The following is a 15979-nucleotide window of genomic DNA, read 5'->3' as shown; positions in this document are numbered from 1 at the left end:
GCAGCTGCCAGACCCTCCGTGCTGCACCAGCGCGCTCCTGGAGCAGCGCAGCGCTTCTGTCTGCACCGGCTGTGGACTGAGCTGCACCGCGCTGAGCCCTCGCTCCTCGGGATGCTGCTGGCAGCTCTGCATCTGCAGTGCTACACTGAAAGATGCATCAGGAAAAACTGCTCCTGGGACGGTGAGCCACAGACTGAGGACACACTTGCACAGAGACGTGGACGACGCAGGACCTTCCCCTGCCATTTCAGCTAGTGCCATACCCGAGATGTGGCGATGCTTCCAGCAGTAAGTGCTGCCCTTACCATGGTATCTTCTGTATGTGACACTTTCAACAAAGACATTAAAAATAGCTGCCTTCCTGCCCGTGGAACAGCACAGCCCTGCCTGGACAAGGGCCTGTGGCTCACATAGGAGCATCAGAACTGCGCCGGGCTAAGAGCACAGGGGTCCATTCCAGGCACAGCCTTACGATGCTCGCAGTGTGGGGCCCCGAGGCATCGCTGCCTCAGATAACAAAACCGCCTGGAAACCTTAAAGCATCCCATCTGCAAAACGGCTTTAAAAGCACGCAGCCTTGTAGGCTGAAATTATTTCCCTTTCTCTAAGTAGCCTTGAGTATGTTTCTAAACTGCCTGTGCTTTGTTTTCATGTATAATTGCCGGAGGCAGAGAGGGGAGATAGCATCTCCGAGAGAGCAGAGGATGGTACGCAGAGTGAACAACAGGGACACGTCCAGGTAAACACATGTGGGAACTTGATCTTCACTGCTGTTAAAAAAATGCTAGCGGGTGTTTGGTGCCCCTGGTGGGGGCAGTGGGACGAGCACAGCCCCAGGACAGCATCCCACGGGGCACTGCCGCTGCAGGTGGCAGCGTGCTGGGGACCAGGGGACAGCACAGGCACAAATGCTCCGGCACACCTCAGAAATTACTCTCTTTAAAATAATTACTCCATGGAGCGACCAAACTGTCGTGCCTGTTGATGGAGACGGGTGGGCAGAGTTCACTCCATCACACAGACAGCTGGGAAATCTGATCTTACCGTGACAATTAGCTCTGACCTTCCAGACATACCTCAAAATGAAGCAGAAAATGGAAAATGAGGTTCCTAAAGGCTCCATAAAGCCTGAGCAAAGCCCCTCTGCAGTCCCTGCGTTGCACGGGTGCCTCTGCAGGTTAGAGCTGGCTGTTTGGGCACAGCACTGTGATTGCTGCTGCTCCAAAGAGCCAGCTCCATCCAGCAAGCTCAAGGAGCAGCTTCAACAAATCAGCTCAGAGAAGGAGAAGGGGAAATGCCTGATTTCACCAAACAGAGGAAGCACCTGAGCACCTCCTGAAAGAGACAGGCACAAAGCCCCAGCCCTGAGCAGCCCGGAGGTTGGAGCCGTGCAGTGTCACCCTGGTGACTGCAGTCACCTGGAATCCACAAGGACAGGACCTTGGTGTCCTTGGTCACATAGAACCCTGCTTATTTCCCAAGGAAACAGCCCATCCTGTACAACGCTTTTGAGTTAGTTTAACACGCACCATAATCTTCAGTCCTCGATCCATGTTGTCTGCTGGCAAAACACAAGGACAGAGAAGAAGCACAAATAATGAGGTGCTCACCATCCATACATCTCATGCTCAGAGGCACCACCCTCTCTGGTCAGAGGGTCTGAGTCCCCCTAGGATCCACTGGGACTTGGCTTTGCTCTGGGGATGCTCAGCATTTCCCCCCCAGCACAGAGATGCTCGTGAAGCACTGCAGCAGCAGTGAGGGGACGGGGCAGCACCTGACAGACACAATGTGGGATGCAGCAAAGGCCAGAGGGCCCACACTGCCCTGGCACGCGCCCTTCTCATGCAGATTCTGATTTGTAGTACACGGATCTAATGCCAGCACTGCGTTTATGAACCAGACAAGGAATCTCTGCTCACAACACCCTACAGAGCAATACTTGGGAGCCACGTCTGCTCATACAGCCACAAATAACCCGGTGCCGATCTCCAGCGCTCACACAGAACACAAACAGCACTGTCAGCAGCAGGACCCTCACTCTGAGGGTGTGAGAGCACACCCGCTCCCACCATGCCCACTGCTCACAGCCAGACCCACCCGCCTGACTGCCAGGGAGGATCAGGGAGTCTGGCCCAACAGATTAATACGGGCACAGGAAAACCGCGGGCACACGGCTGCTGCGGGGGCAAAGCCGCACGCGTGCGATGTGCGGTCAGGACCACGAGCACATCCTCAGCGCGGTGATAAGGACAGGAGCACTCCCTGCAGCCGCGGGATGGGCAGAGCAGGGAGCAGTGCCTGCAGGATGGGATGGCACAGCACGGCGGTGCTGGGGTTGGAAGCTGCACCCCAGCCAGCAGCGTGGCCGGCCCTGGCAGCACTGCCCTCAGCTCACATCTTCCTTTTGCAACACTTTCAGTGTTTTCCTTTTCAATTGGGCCATACTGATGCTTCCCCAGAGGATGAGGCAGCTGTTTTCGTTAACAAGAGCTTTCTCCTGCTCAGCAAACACGTATCTGTTTTTGAGGCAGTGACATGACTTTAGATTTTCCATCCTGTAACACAGAAAATGGTGCGTGGCACATTTTTTATTTATTAGCTGCCAGACGAATGTTTAAATTGTGATTAAACAGGTCCATAAAATCAGAAGAAATGTGAACATTTTAAGTCGTTCCTCTAGTAAGTCAGGACTAAATTCACCAAAACAGACCGTTTCTCACATTAATTGTCAGCTGAAGCCAAGAAACATCATTTGCAAACTGTAAACTACACTGCCTCGTCTCTGCCTGAGGTTCCGTGCTGCTGCTTCCTATCTCATCCCTCACACAGGATGGAACAAATCCTCCTGCATTTGCTGTCTGCTCCCCCGAGCAGCTCTCTCTCTGGATGACCACCCTCTGAACTGCTTTGTCTCTGGCTACATGACCACTTCAGAGCTGGTTCAGCAACACAGCGAGCTCCTGGCGCTGACTTCTGGGAATCTGGCCTCCTGCAGACTTCAGCAGCAGCTGTGCACCACCTACCATTATATTTGAGTCAAACAGATCCTAGTAAACATAGGCTTCCCCATTCTTTTGCAATGAGGAAGTAGGAATCGGGCTCCACACCTTGTCCTGCTTGCAACACGGGCACAGCAGCGCTTCTCTCACTGCTCACTTAATGGAAGACAAACTGCCCTGTCAGCTCTGCAGCTGGAGACAACATCTGGCGGAGCTCTGTGGCTGGAATCCCAAGCCCTGGTTATCATCCTGCGGAAGGGTTAGTGTGCGCAGGGCTGAGCCCTCCACAACACGCCCGGACCCCAGATCCCAAATGCAGCTCCCTCAGCAGGAGGGGAGGGCTCTGTGCCTGGCTGCTGAGGATTTGCTTCCAGGCTTGGATATTTAAAACATGTAATATTTTTCCCACTTTATTTGACAGTGAAATTATTACTGCAGAAACCAGCGTCACTAATTCTGCATTTTTATGTCTCTATTGGATGAAGTTTGAGTTGAAAATGGGCAGAAAACAGAAATCTGGCATGCAAAATCCAGACGACAAACAGCAGTGAGAGCAGAGGCAGCCAGCCCAGGAGGCACGGTGCTGCCCAGCCCCACAGAGGGATGGGATGTGGGGAGGGGGTCCTGGGAACACCGCTTCCCCCCGGCACCGCAGTGTTGGGGCAGCCCCAGCCCCGGGACATCAGCACACAGTGCAGCCACGCTCGTTATTTTTAGGAGTGTTTACACCGAGGGCAAACCCCTGCACAGATTTAGTTGTTGGGGCAGAGAGTGGGTTTGGGATATTTTGTCTGGGGAGCGGTGTAAGCTGTATCTGCAAAATTTCTCTCTCACTCCACTGGCAAAGCACTTGTTTTCTACAGAAGACCTCCCAACTTACGCAACGGCACGATCTCCCCAGGTCCTCCAAGCAGATCATGCTCTGACTCATCTCAGAGAATAAGCGTGCATGTTCTGATGAAGGCTTCATGTTTCTGTGGCCTCCTTGGCACCCTCAGCCTCGCACTCAGCTGCGAGCACAGCACCCCGAGGCATCTCCCTCTGCACCCACAGCAGCACCTTGCTGCCAGCCACGCTCCACACCCCACACTGCACCGCTGTCCTGCACCTCAGAGCTCTCAGGTCCGGGGTGAACGTGTGCTGTACTGGGAAGGACCCTGCAGACATGCCCAGCGGCGACCCCTGGGCACAGCCACCCCAGAAGGATGAGGGAAGCTTGGGCTGCACCCAGGGATGCACACCACAGAGTGCATGCCACATCCCGGGGCTGCAGGCATCTCCTGGGTAACACAGCTCCCAGCACAGCCCCAGCAGAACACGGCTCCCATCTCAGCCTCTCCCAGCACCGTGGGAGCAGCAGCTGTGCACACCGCTGCTGTGCACACTGCTGCTGAGCACACCGCTGCTGAGCACACCGCTCAGTGTGAGGCCGTGCCTCTCCTGGCCCCGCAGCGCAGAGCAGTGCTGTGCTGCTTCGCCCGTGCCTCGCGCTCCCCTGGCACTGAAGCAGCCAGGAGTCGTTTTCTTCCAAGCCTGACTGCAAACCAAAACACAGATGTCAGATCTAATTTTAGGCACTCAGCCTTGAGAGCACTCGCTCAGCTCTCTCCTAGGCCAGCAGCAGGATCTCAGGACAAAGTGGGGAGCTGGAAAACAGGGCACAATATCCACCGGAAAGGGCTGAGCTCCCTTTGACTAAAGCCTCCCACTTCTGGAAGGGCAGGAGCACACAGACAGACAAGCCACACACCTGGGACATGCCTACACATCCACAGAAAATCCAGAAAGAAATACAGATCATCTGAAAAGCACTTGTATGTGGGATCACCCCAGTTAATGCACCTCGCTTCCGCCCAGTTTCAAGCAATTAACGGACTGGCAGACAAATTACTTTTCTGCTTTTCTATCCTTCTAAAAAGGGACAGGTGCTGCACAGAGTCCATCTGAGCCCTCCTGGCAGCGCCCACACCACGCGGCCCCGACACGAGGAGGAGGGGAGGAGGGAATGTCTGATACCAGGACTCGTTCCCGAGCTGTTCTCAGCACGTTAGCCAAGGTCAGAGTGCTTTTTCTGCCATTTCTAACGAGCAAAGAAGCTAATGCAGCTCAAATATGTAGCAGGAGTCAAAGTGCTAAGGAGTCAGGGTGAACACAGCAGAAAGCCAGCAAAGTACCACCTTGGAAAGGTGACAGTGGGAGAGCAAAGCACCATACATTTCTGCCCTATCCCGTGGGCTGAACGTGTCCCAGCGCACCCAGAAAGTGCTTTTGGGAAAGCGTCCATCTGCCCACCCACACCTCTGGGCACCGTGAGTGCTTCCTCCAGGAATGGGATGGCCGTGGGCAGGGGGCACAGTGGAGGTGCTGCTGAATCCCACGTGCTGCCGGCAGACCCCAGCCCCAAAGCATGCCCGAGCTGAGCGCAGCAGTGCCGGGAGGAGCCCGAGGGGACGGGCTGTGCACGCTGTGCTGCACTCTGCCTTAGCACAGAACATCAGTGGGCGCCGCACGGAGCCCTGCAGGGCCACCTGAGATGCATGGGGGAGCCTGGGGCCACCCCAGAGGGACAGTGCTGGCACAGAGGGGACACCCGCTGTACACACCCACCTGCGGAGCTGGGGCTGGGCTTCGGGATGATTTCCATTACTGCAAACCACATCGTGTTCTGTTTGTGTCCTAGCAGTTTTTACTACTTCTCAGGAGTGTCAGCCTCTGACCGCGTTCTCATTCTGCACACAGGCTCTCCCAGATGCAGAGCCAGGCATTTCCAAGCCCCAGCAGAGCACGGGTGACCTTGCTCCTCCTGGCTTCTGCTCGTATCATATTAAAAGTAAAAACGCAGACGGAGGAGTGCTCTCCTGCAGTGCTGTGCCCCACAGACGCTGTTCTGGAGCCTGGCTGCACAGGGCCACGCTCTGCTGGGGTGAATGGCACTACTGACAGTGGCTGCAGTGCAGCACTGCCCTGCCAGCCTGCAGAACTGCCCCAGCCCCGCAGCCCCAGGAATCCAGTGCCAGCAGAGCTGGGGCAGAGCTCATGCTCACACCCAGAGGGACTTCTGCCAAAGCACCCGCTCACCAAAACTCCGCTCTCCCTCCGTATGTATTGGGAAAGAATCCTCTCTCCTTTGCCTGGCTGCCTGGATGCTGAGCGAGCTGCTGCTCAGCAGCGCTTTTGCAAGTGCCGTAGAGCAATGTACTCCTTGTAGCATTTTTATCACTGTTAGAAGATATATTGAACTTCACTTTTTAATCACTCCTGAAGAGGAACCAGGGCTGTAATCGCTGTCATTAAAGCAGAGTGCAGCACATGTGGGCAGTGCAGTGCTGGTGCCCGGGGCTGCGGGTGAACGCGCGGCCGGTCCAGCACGGTGCTTGCCATGACAACCAGGCTGCTGTCTTTTACTTTAACAAGCTTTCTCATAGACCATTACTGTTACAAAATAAAAGCAGTTCTGGTACATGCAGCCTGCAGGGACTGTCGATCCCAGGGCCAACAGCCCTGAGTTAAAATCCCAACATGAGCAGACTGTTCTCTGCAGCCGTGTCGGTCCCGTGCTGTGGCTGCCTGTCCTGGCAGTGCGCTGGCAGCGCTGCTCACAGCCAGAAGAGGAAGAAGGAATAACACCACACTGTACCCTCAGTTATTTCCCCTGGATCCCCATGCAGCACAGTCCCCCGCAGACACAGGAGTGGGGCTCTCACCTCATGCTGTCACCATGCTGCCACAGCAAGTTTCTCACAGCGCTGCTGATAGAGCCAGCACCACAGGGTGCTGAAGGCTGCCTGAGTGATGGGCAATCGCAGAATCACTGAGTGTGGAAAAGCCCTCTGAGATCCCTACCCCCACCCCATCGCACCATGCTCAGCACCACGTCTCTCAGAGCCACGTCTCTGCCATTCTAGAGCACCTCCAGGAACGGTGACCCTATCGACTCCCTGGGCCACTGTGCTGGTGCATCACCACTCTTTGGAGAAGAAATTGTTCCTAATATCCCACCTGATCCTCCCCTGGCACATGAGGCCATCACCTCTCATCCTATCACTGACACTCAGGAGCAGAGGCTGACCCCACCTCATACAACGTCCTTTCAGGGAGCTGGAGAGAGCGATGAGATCTCCCCTGAGCCTCCGCTGCTCCAAACCGAACCATCCAGCTCCCCCAGTTGCTGCTCATACAATGCAGACCAGCATGCAGCACCAAAATCCTCCCTCAAAGCATGTCATGTCTGGGGATGCTCAGGGGGAGCTGGCTGTGAGCTCACACTCCACACGTGAGACATGCGTCCTCCCACCACCCCGGCTGTCCCCGGCTGCGGGCTCAGGTGGAGCAGGAGCTGTGCTTCCCCTCCATACACGTCTGGCTCTCAGTCACAACCACTGCAAGATCTGCCCCAGCAGCATGCAGCAGCAAGGGATTCTTTCTAGAAAGTTTCCCACAGAACAACTGCCTTTCAGTAAATGCTCATCTGATAAACTTGAAATGTTATCAGTCCCGGGATGATAAAATACGAAGGTTTTTGCTTTCGTGTTTAGCCCTGCAGCGCTGGGCACAGTCACAGGAGGAAAGGATCCGTCTGCAGCTGAGCAGCAGCAGAGCACTCCGTGTGCAGGTCACAGCAGTACCCAGCACAGAAATCAGCACCCGTGCCTTAAAACCAACAGTTCATGCAATCAGAATTAACTGAAATGGCAAGACAACACGAACGGCGAAAACTCCAGCCCAGAGAGCTACTTCTGTCTATTGCAAATTATTTTTAACTCTGCAAAAGGAAACCGCGTCCATCATACCGGGACAAAGCGTTCCCATACAACCACAAAAATTTGCAATACGTTTCAGGAAATTTCTGGATTCCTTGCTGCAAGAAGTGGCACCGCGTCCCACTCTCCTGCTTCGGGATGCACTGGGACTCGCCCTCCTCCAGCACTGACGATGAGCTCCCAGCATTCCCCGTATCGCTGCGGGTTTGTCCTGACCTGGAGGCACTGCCCCGCAGCCCCGTGGTGCGGTCCTGGCTCGGGCACAGAGCCCGGAGCAGGCACGGCCAGCGGGGCCATCGGCAGCGGGGAAACGCGGTGCTTCCCGGGAGGGGGGATCTGCGGCACCGATGGCATTCAGCGCTGCGATACAGTGTTGTGTTTTAACTGCTGCACGGACCATCCCACGGCCCTCGGCCCCAAGCCAGGCCCGGGGGCAGAGACTTCCAGGAACCACCAGCGCTGCGCGGCGTCCCCGGACGGCGATGCCCGAGGACGGTGCGTGGGAATGGGCTCACGCCGCTCCGCTGGGCCGCACTGCCCTGCTCTGCACCCTGCCCACGCTGCTCGTGGTGCCCGTCCGCGGTCGCTGAAATACACACGGCCCTTTCAGCCCCGGCAGGAAGCACCGAAGCACCGCCGACATTTCACTCACTCTCTTTGGACGGAATGGACTTCACCCGCAGCAGCACAGCTGCGCACTGCGGACTGCAGAGCGAAGGAAGAGCAGCGGCATCTGCGTAACAGAGCGATGCTGTAACCAGAAGGAGGGCTGCAGGAGCGGCCTCGGGATGGGGGGAGGGGGAAGAGCTGTCCCAGACAGAGCCCCGCTTTCCCGGAGCTGCTGCAGTGGTTTGCCATGCGGGACAGAGAACGCAAACAGCCCCATAACAATGCCCCACCAATGCTCTCACACCTTTTGAAGTATTATTCCCTTGGTGAATTTTTACATGCCCTCAGACAAGTGGCTCTGGCTGTGCATGGAAGTGGAGAGCTGCCAGAAGCAAGCAACAGGGGCTACAAGACTTTAAAAAGACACTTTCCAGGTGCGTCCTGGGGATGATATCTCCTGCTGCAAGTTTGCTGTGATCTCTGCTGCAGCCTGACACAATTCACAGCCCACTGAGTGAGATGGGGTACATGGCAGACACTGCCATGCACAGAGCTGTGCCTCATGCAGCAGGGTCTCAGCACAATGCCCAGACTCTCCTGGAAAGGAGCAAATACTTTTCTGTGCAGTGGAGGAAGAATCAAACCCAGCTGAGAGAACCGACAACAGCAGTGCCCAATGTCTGTGCTTACAGAATTAAAAAAAAGAACTGAACGGTGATGAGGAAGGATTTTTCTTACGCTCTTTGCTCTCTGTTTATCAGGAGCCATCAGAGAGCCGTAGCACATCAGTGACTTTCCCAGCTGCCTTCAGGGCACTGCCCGTGGGATCTGTACCCGCAGCCGTGCACTATTTGTACACGTTACAGAGCTGGCCCCAGGGATGGGTTCAGAAACAGCATTCCTCCACGCACCGCTCCTCTTCAAAAGAAGCATTTGCATAATATTGCAGTTCCCCATCAGAGAGGTCAGGTTGGCAATGGGGGTAGGGTGCATCCCACTTCTGCAAAAGCTTTTGAGTTCTTCCAGCACAAAGCTGGGGATCTGCAGTGCAAAGCCCAGCACAGGCAAGCACTGTGTGGGCTCCTGGCACACAGCCCAGAGCACGGCACAGCCGGGGAGGGGGGGGACATGGCACAGTGCAGGGCCAAAGCTGAGAAGCATGGCATGGCTGGGGAGCCTAGCACTGCAGGAGCACGGCCTTCCACTTGGCTTCATCTTCTAGGGCAACAAGCTGTCCTTGACCTCGTTGCCAGAACCTTATCTCCTCCTCCAACAGGTAGAAATTGTTACAGGTGTTATCTGTAAGTGGTATCATGATGGCAGGGCTGGCCACAAAGAAGAACGTGTGGTCGTTGTGCTGAGTGACGCGTAACCCCACGGCACACACCCACACAGACCACAACTGATGGCAGAATGGCATCTGCAGGGAGGTGCAAGCAGCACCCGGGGGCACAAAGCAGACAGCAGCAATAGGAAATGCCCTGTAGGCATCATAGAGTGAGCAAGGTTTTTCTGAGCCACGTATCCCCTGTGTTCATTTATCACCTTCGTGCTGGTTATGACAACAATAGTTCCCTCTTTGCATTTATTTTAGTTGAAAACACACAGCCTAAACCACTTGCTGCTGCCGGTGCTTAGAGTCACCTTGACCCTGTGAGCTTGAATTTATTCTATCAAGTCAGTGTCCTGCTCCCGAGCGAGGTTACGTGGTCACGTTACAGACTGCAGGCAGCAGCACGGCCCCACGCCCGCAGCAACAGGAGCTTGGATTCATTTGTTAATCGCACATCAGCGTTACTGCCACATTCACATACACTGTGTTAAAAGCTTCACGTTCACTCGAGTTGTGTTAGTGCCCGCTTTGTCTCCTGTGTGACGTATCAGCGTCTCTACACCCAGACAAAGCCCTGCACGAGCGCAGGGACGGGCAGCAGTGCCGCATCCATCGCGGCCCCGACACCGCCGCCGCTCACAGCGTGCACGGACCGCTGCCTGCAGCGGACAGCGGCAATGGGACCCCGGGGACAGCGTCACAGCGGGGTTAACGCCGGCTTAACAGCTCCCTACGAACGTGCTAAGAAGCAGAGGCTGTGTTCTGGCCTTGATGCTGCATACAGGGCAAGGCAACTATCTGCTAAAGTGCCTGTACCTAACCCAGACTTCGCAAGCACTCAGAAAGGCGTGCTGTGCTGCAGCTGCCAGCGTTTCAAAGGCATAGGATCCTGATCCTGTCCGGACACGGCCGGGACATCAGGCTTCCTGTGCCAGCTGGCACCCCATGCCAACTGGGACAGGATTGCCACCTTTGGAAACCAACGAACAGCGTGGTTACATGAGGGCCCAGCAGACCGCCTTCAACACGGGAACTGTGAGATGTTCCAGCTCCCTCATCCCTCCCTCCTTAGCACTGCTCTGCCCGAGCTGGGCACCACACTGCCCTCAGCTCCAGCCCAACCTGCTGCCACCGCAAAGCCAGGAGGAAACAGACCTCGGAGAGCAGCAGCCGAGGGGCTGCACAAGATCGTGGTAATCAAAAGACAGCAGGGTCCCCCCTGAGCTCCGCTGCAGCGGTGGCTGGGCGCAGGACAGCAGGGGACAGGGGCAGAGCACCACGTACACCCAACCCCGCCGAGCTTCACCCAACATTCCTTACTGATGAGCGGCTCCATCGCATGGGGCAGACAGCACAGCCCAGGGCTCAGCCCGCTGCAACCGGGTACCTCCATCTCCAGGGGTCAGTGATCGGAAAGCAGAACCTCCTCAGCTGTACCCACCCCCACCAACCTCACACTGCTCTCAGCAGTTCTCTCCCGGCCGGGAGCAGTGCACTGTGCACACAGCTCCTGCTGCCGGCACTCTGCTCACGGCCGCGCTCGGTGGTCCCTTCCTCACCTTTATCCCATTTTTTTTCCCCAAACTGCTTCTACACAGAGTACACCAATAAGTTATTGCATGGATGCCGATCGCTACACTTCCCAAATACAAACGCGAGCCCTTCAAAGCAGCAGAACGGGCGCTGTGTCTGCTCGGAGCTCGTTCCCAGGGAAAATCCCGCTGTGCGTTCCGACCCCGACGGCAGCGCAGTGACCCCACCCGCGGCTGCGTCCGCGCCCGCAGTGCCCACTGGCGCTCGGTTAATCCACCCAGAAAACTACTTCTGACCAAGCGCGCCTTCTCAAACACATCAGCGTTTCCTCCCGTCGCACAGCTCCGAACACCGCTTCGCCTCTCCCCAAAACGCGCCCGCTCGTACGGGAGGCGGAGCCGCACAGCCCGCACGCGGCACCGAGAGGAGCGGGACGGGCGGCACTCACCGGACGTCGCCGTAGGCTCCGGCGTAGCCCTCGGCCCAGGGCCCCAGCTCGCTCTTGATGCAGGCGCCGGGCGCGGCGTAGGGCGGCCGCACCGCGGGGTACCACGCGTCGGCGGCGAAGTCGGCGCTCTCCGCGCGGCCGCAGCCGAAGGCTCCGGGGGACGGCTCCGCGCACGGCCCGTACAGCTGCCCCTCGTCGGCGAAGAAAGAGGGCCACGGCGGCGGGGGGACGGGCGCGCCCCAGGCGCCGACGGCCGCGGGCTCGTGGGGGCTCTCCAGCTTGATGCGGGCGGGCGGCGGGAGGACGAAGCAGTCGCGGCCGGGCGGTTCCTCGGGCGGCGGGGAGACGCGGTACAGCGGCAGCCCCGGGGGCACCTCGACGGCCAGGGCGGCCTCGGCGCCGCTGCCCTTGAAGGCGGCCGGGGCGGGCGGCTCCGGCGGTTCGGCGGCGTCGGGGCGCGGGGCGCGGGGCGGCCCTCCGGGCAGCGCGAACATGCAGTCCTCGCGGGGCAGCGGCTCTCTGGGCGCCTCCAGCGCCTCCACCGCCAGCCCCATGGAGGCGGACACGGCTTTGCACAGCTCCTTGGCGCTGTCGCCCAGAAAGTCTTCCTTGGGCGCCGGCTCGGGGCGCCCGGCCCCCGGCTCGGCCTCGGGAGGCAGCAGCGGCAGCGCGCCCGGCTCGCCCAGCAGCTCCTTCAGGTCCCCGGCGCACGGGAAGGACGATCCCGCGGGCGGGCGGGCGGCGGAGCGGGGCTCGGGCAGCGGCAGGAAGGCGGGCGAGGCGGCGGGCGGCGGGCGGGGGCTCTGCGGGCACGGGGCGCCCGGTGCGGGCAGGCCGGGACCCGGCTCGTCCCGCGGCGCCTGGAACGCTTCGCACACGCTCTGGAAGAAGGTCTGGAAGGCGCCGCGGAAGGTCCGTCCCGGCGGCCGCGGGTACACGCGCCCGATCCCCATCTGCACCTCCATGTCCGCGGCGGCGGAGCGCGATCCGAGCGGCGGTCCCCGACCGCGGCTCCGTTAGCGGCGGTTCGGCCCCGCGGTTCCCATCCCGGGGCGGGGGCGGTGCGGGGGCTCCGCGCAACAGGCGGGGAAAGTTGGGCCGGGAGGTGCGCGGGGCTCCGCCGGCGTCTGCCGCTCGCGGCTCCTCGTAGCGCTTTTGATCGGCGGTCGGGAGAGCGGCGGGGGAGGCAGGATCGCGCCGAGAGGAGGTGCAGCGACGGAGACCGCCCCGCGCCGCAAATTCGGTGCTGGGTCTCCGCAATGATTAATCCGGTAACTCACGCCCGGCCCGGATCGCGGGCGGCGGCCGCGCTGGGGGCGGTCGGAGCGGCTCCGGGGGGCGGCCCCGCACAGCGCGGAACCGCAGCGCCGCTCCCGGGATCAGCGCACGCCGACCCCGCGGGCGGAGCGGGGCCGTCGCGGGGGCCGGGACCGCTCCGCTCTCGCCCTCCCGTGCCCGGGGCCGCTGAGCTCGGTTTCCCCCCCGTCCCCGCTCCCGCCCATCCCGGGCGCGCTGCACGGCCCCGCTTTGGCCATCGGTGGTGGACCTGACCGCCCCTGAGTGCCCCCCGACCCGCAGCGTTCCGCCCTTGGCCTGCTCCGATCTGTGCAGCGGGGCGGAATTCAGGGAAGAGCGTTCCCCTCGGTGGGCGCGGGCACGGCCATCGGGGCTTAGCTCGGCCGCGCTGCCCTAACGTCCCGCTTTGCACTTCAGTGTCTGCGCGCTTTTCTCTTTGCACCTACAGAAGCCCAGCGCCCGTTGTTGGCGAGCAGCGAGGCTGTGCCCTCCGTCCCCTGCTCCACATCTGCCGTGGGAGCAGCAGCGGGTGCCCGTGTGCGGCAGGCAGTGCAGCGCTGCCCCCACGCAGGGTCCTTCTGGCCGAGCAGCCGACAGACCCCATCGCTGCAGGACCTGTAAACAAGACTTGAGCTCCCCTTACTGGCCCCGTCAAAACAGTCCTAAGGCCGCTTTCTGCGGTAGGCGCCGTTCCCAGGTAACACGGGAACAGTTGTGCGCGTCTGACATACAGTGGAATAAGCCCATTAATTCCAACTCATTTGGAGACAAAGGGGAAAAGAAAAGCAATGATTTGTTGCAAATGGATGGGAAGCGGAGCCAGCTGGGAAAACGAAGGATCGTATTCCATCTTTTAAAAGCATTTTTACAAGCCAGAGAAGATGGAAAGAAATAGTGAAATGCAGCCCCGCGGGGTTTGGCCGCGTCCCCACTCCGAGGGCAGCGGAGCCCCACGGCCGCGTTGGGCTGCAGCCCTGGGGTGGGGGCTAACCCTAACCCTAACCCTAACCCGGGGTGGGGGCTGTGCGGGAGCCCTGCGCACACGGGGCTCACCCAATGGTTTAATGAGCCCTTCAGGGGGACAGCAGAGCCGAACCCTCGACGTGTAAAAATAGAAGGAGATACCGTGACAAACGTGCACAGCATCCGTCCCGATCCCCGCAGAGCTCCGCGGCCCCACGCGGCTCACACAGCCGGACCCCCCCCCCACTGTGTGCATCTCCGTCCGGGGCTCTGCGGGGCAGGAGCCGCGTGCAGGCACGCTCACGGGGAAAGGGTTTTCACGGAGGGATACACTGCCGTGCGTTCTCTCACAGAACAGGCACAAAGTTTCGCTCGGGCTCTGCGAAACGATAGCAGTAATATCTCAAAGGACTTTTGTCCCTATTTTTGCACAGGTGAGTGCATGAACTCGCTCTGTTACAGCTGCGTGGTGATCACGGCCTGGCCCTGCTGAGAGCTCCTCAGTGCTCCAGTAACGGTGGCACAAAGCCATGATCCACAACTGAACCTTGCAATGATACCCCGAGAAAGATGTAGAAAAGTGTCCAGAAAGATCCACCAAAGCTGAGCAGACACCGCCAGGTGTCCACACCTTTGCTCCTCCAGCAGTCAACGGCTGAAAAGCTCCAGAGCAAAATAAGTGGACTCTGGAAAACACCAAGGGGAGGATTCTCACAACCAGCACCAAGAAATGTATCAGGAAAAGCTGAGGGTCAGCTCTGTAGTGTAACTTCACCCAAAAACAGACGGCTCTGCCTTTCAGACAGCGGCTGTTCCCCCGCGTGAATCTGACAAACTGTGCAAGAACCACGTTGGACACTACCATGGCCACCACGAAAGTGACAGCCTGTGTGCACGGGAGCACCAGCATCCAAGGGCACCTGGGAGAAGTGAGGCTTCTGCTCGAGTCACCCATTCTGTTTGGGATTGGATATACCTGTGCCTTTGTACACGTGTTCCCAGCTCTCAGCTCTGCAGGCAGCATTGTGCTGCTGCTCTGGGGCAGCTCACCCCTTGGCAGTGCCTGCACTGTGCCATGGCTGCAGCTTGCCGCCTGTGCTCCTGGGGCCCTGAGCAGACGTGTGTGGAGGACTGAGAAGTGCTGCTTTCCTCTCTGCACACAGAGCCAACATTCCAGTTCTGCCATCCTGAGATTAATTGTCCGTAAGCAATTTTGTGAGTGGAACTTCACGTAAATGCAAAGAAGGTTCTTCGTTTCTTCTCTCTTTCTTTTCCTCCCTTCCCTCCTGAGCCGCAGGCCCTTCCCATCCTGCCCAACGAGGAGCGGTTCGGGTGCAAAATTAGCAGAAAGCGAACGTCCTTTTTTCACCAACGTTCACTCCAACGGAGGGATCTGTGCTGCTTATTACAAAACCAAACCTCGGATGCGATGTGCGGGACGCCGTCAGCTGCACCGCTCCGCTCAGCGACGGAGCAGTGCCGCCCTCTCCTCTGCACTCCGGGAGCATTTTCTCGACGTAAACAAAAGCGTATTGATTAAGAAGATTTTAAAACTGAAAATCCGGTTCCATTCTAAGAGTAATACGCAGCGCGCAAACCCGCGCCCCACAGCGCATCCCGGCTCATTTCCCGGCGACGGGCATCACTTCGGCGCCTGAAATTACTGCGAAGGACCGCGCGGAACGGCCGCGTTAAGCGGAGGGAGGGGGCTCCCGTCCCTGCAGGGCAACCCCAGCAGCCAAGGGGCGCGGGGCGGGGCCTCATTTACTCAGTGAAACTGTCGCAATGTCAGCGCTGCTGGTTTGTTTGATTGCTTTTTGTTTGGGTTTTTTTTTTTTTTACATATTCGGAATTTTAAAGAACTTTAATTATTAAAACGGTCTTAAAGTCCCCCAGGTGCACTTTAACTGATTTTAAACACAGTTTGATATGGCACACTTACAAAAGGAATATTTTCATTCATTGCACTCTCACATAACTAACATCAAAAAATCTGAAAAAAGAGCTGAAAGTGTACTTTGATGTCTGCAGTGCT

At 58.3% G+C, this 15979-nt stretch overlaps 1 protein-coding gene across 1 annotated transcript in view; it reads right to left on the bottom strand.

Annotated features, from left to right (window-relative positions):
* Positions 1–12654, bottom strand: part of AR (androgen receptor) — a 39660-nt gene extending 27006 nt beyond the window's left edge. The window contains exon 1 of the mRNA XM_065729193.1: positions 11686–12654. Coding sequence (XP_065585265.1) covers positions 11686–12650 — 965 coding nt within the window. The 5' untranslated portion in view covers positions 12651–12654. The remainder of the gene's footprint in view (positions 1–11685) is intronic.
* Positions 12655–15979: the final 3325 nt, after the last annotated feature.

This window comes from Cyrtonyx montezumae, unplaced genomic scaffold, assembly GCF_038088225.1.
Source record: "Cyrtonyx montezumae isolate F1298 unplaced genomic scaffold, pur_monq_1.0 scaffold_11, whole genome shotgun sequence".
NCBI lineage: Eukaryota > Metazoa > Chordata > Aves > Galliformes > Odontophoridae > Cyrtonyx > Cyrtonyx montezumae.
Note: the sequence above shows the minus strand (reverse complement) of the source record. Positions and strands in the feature narration are given on the sequence as shown.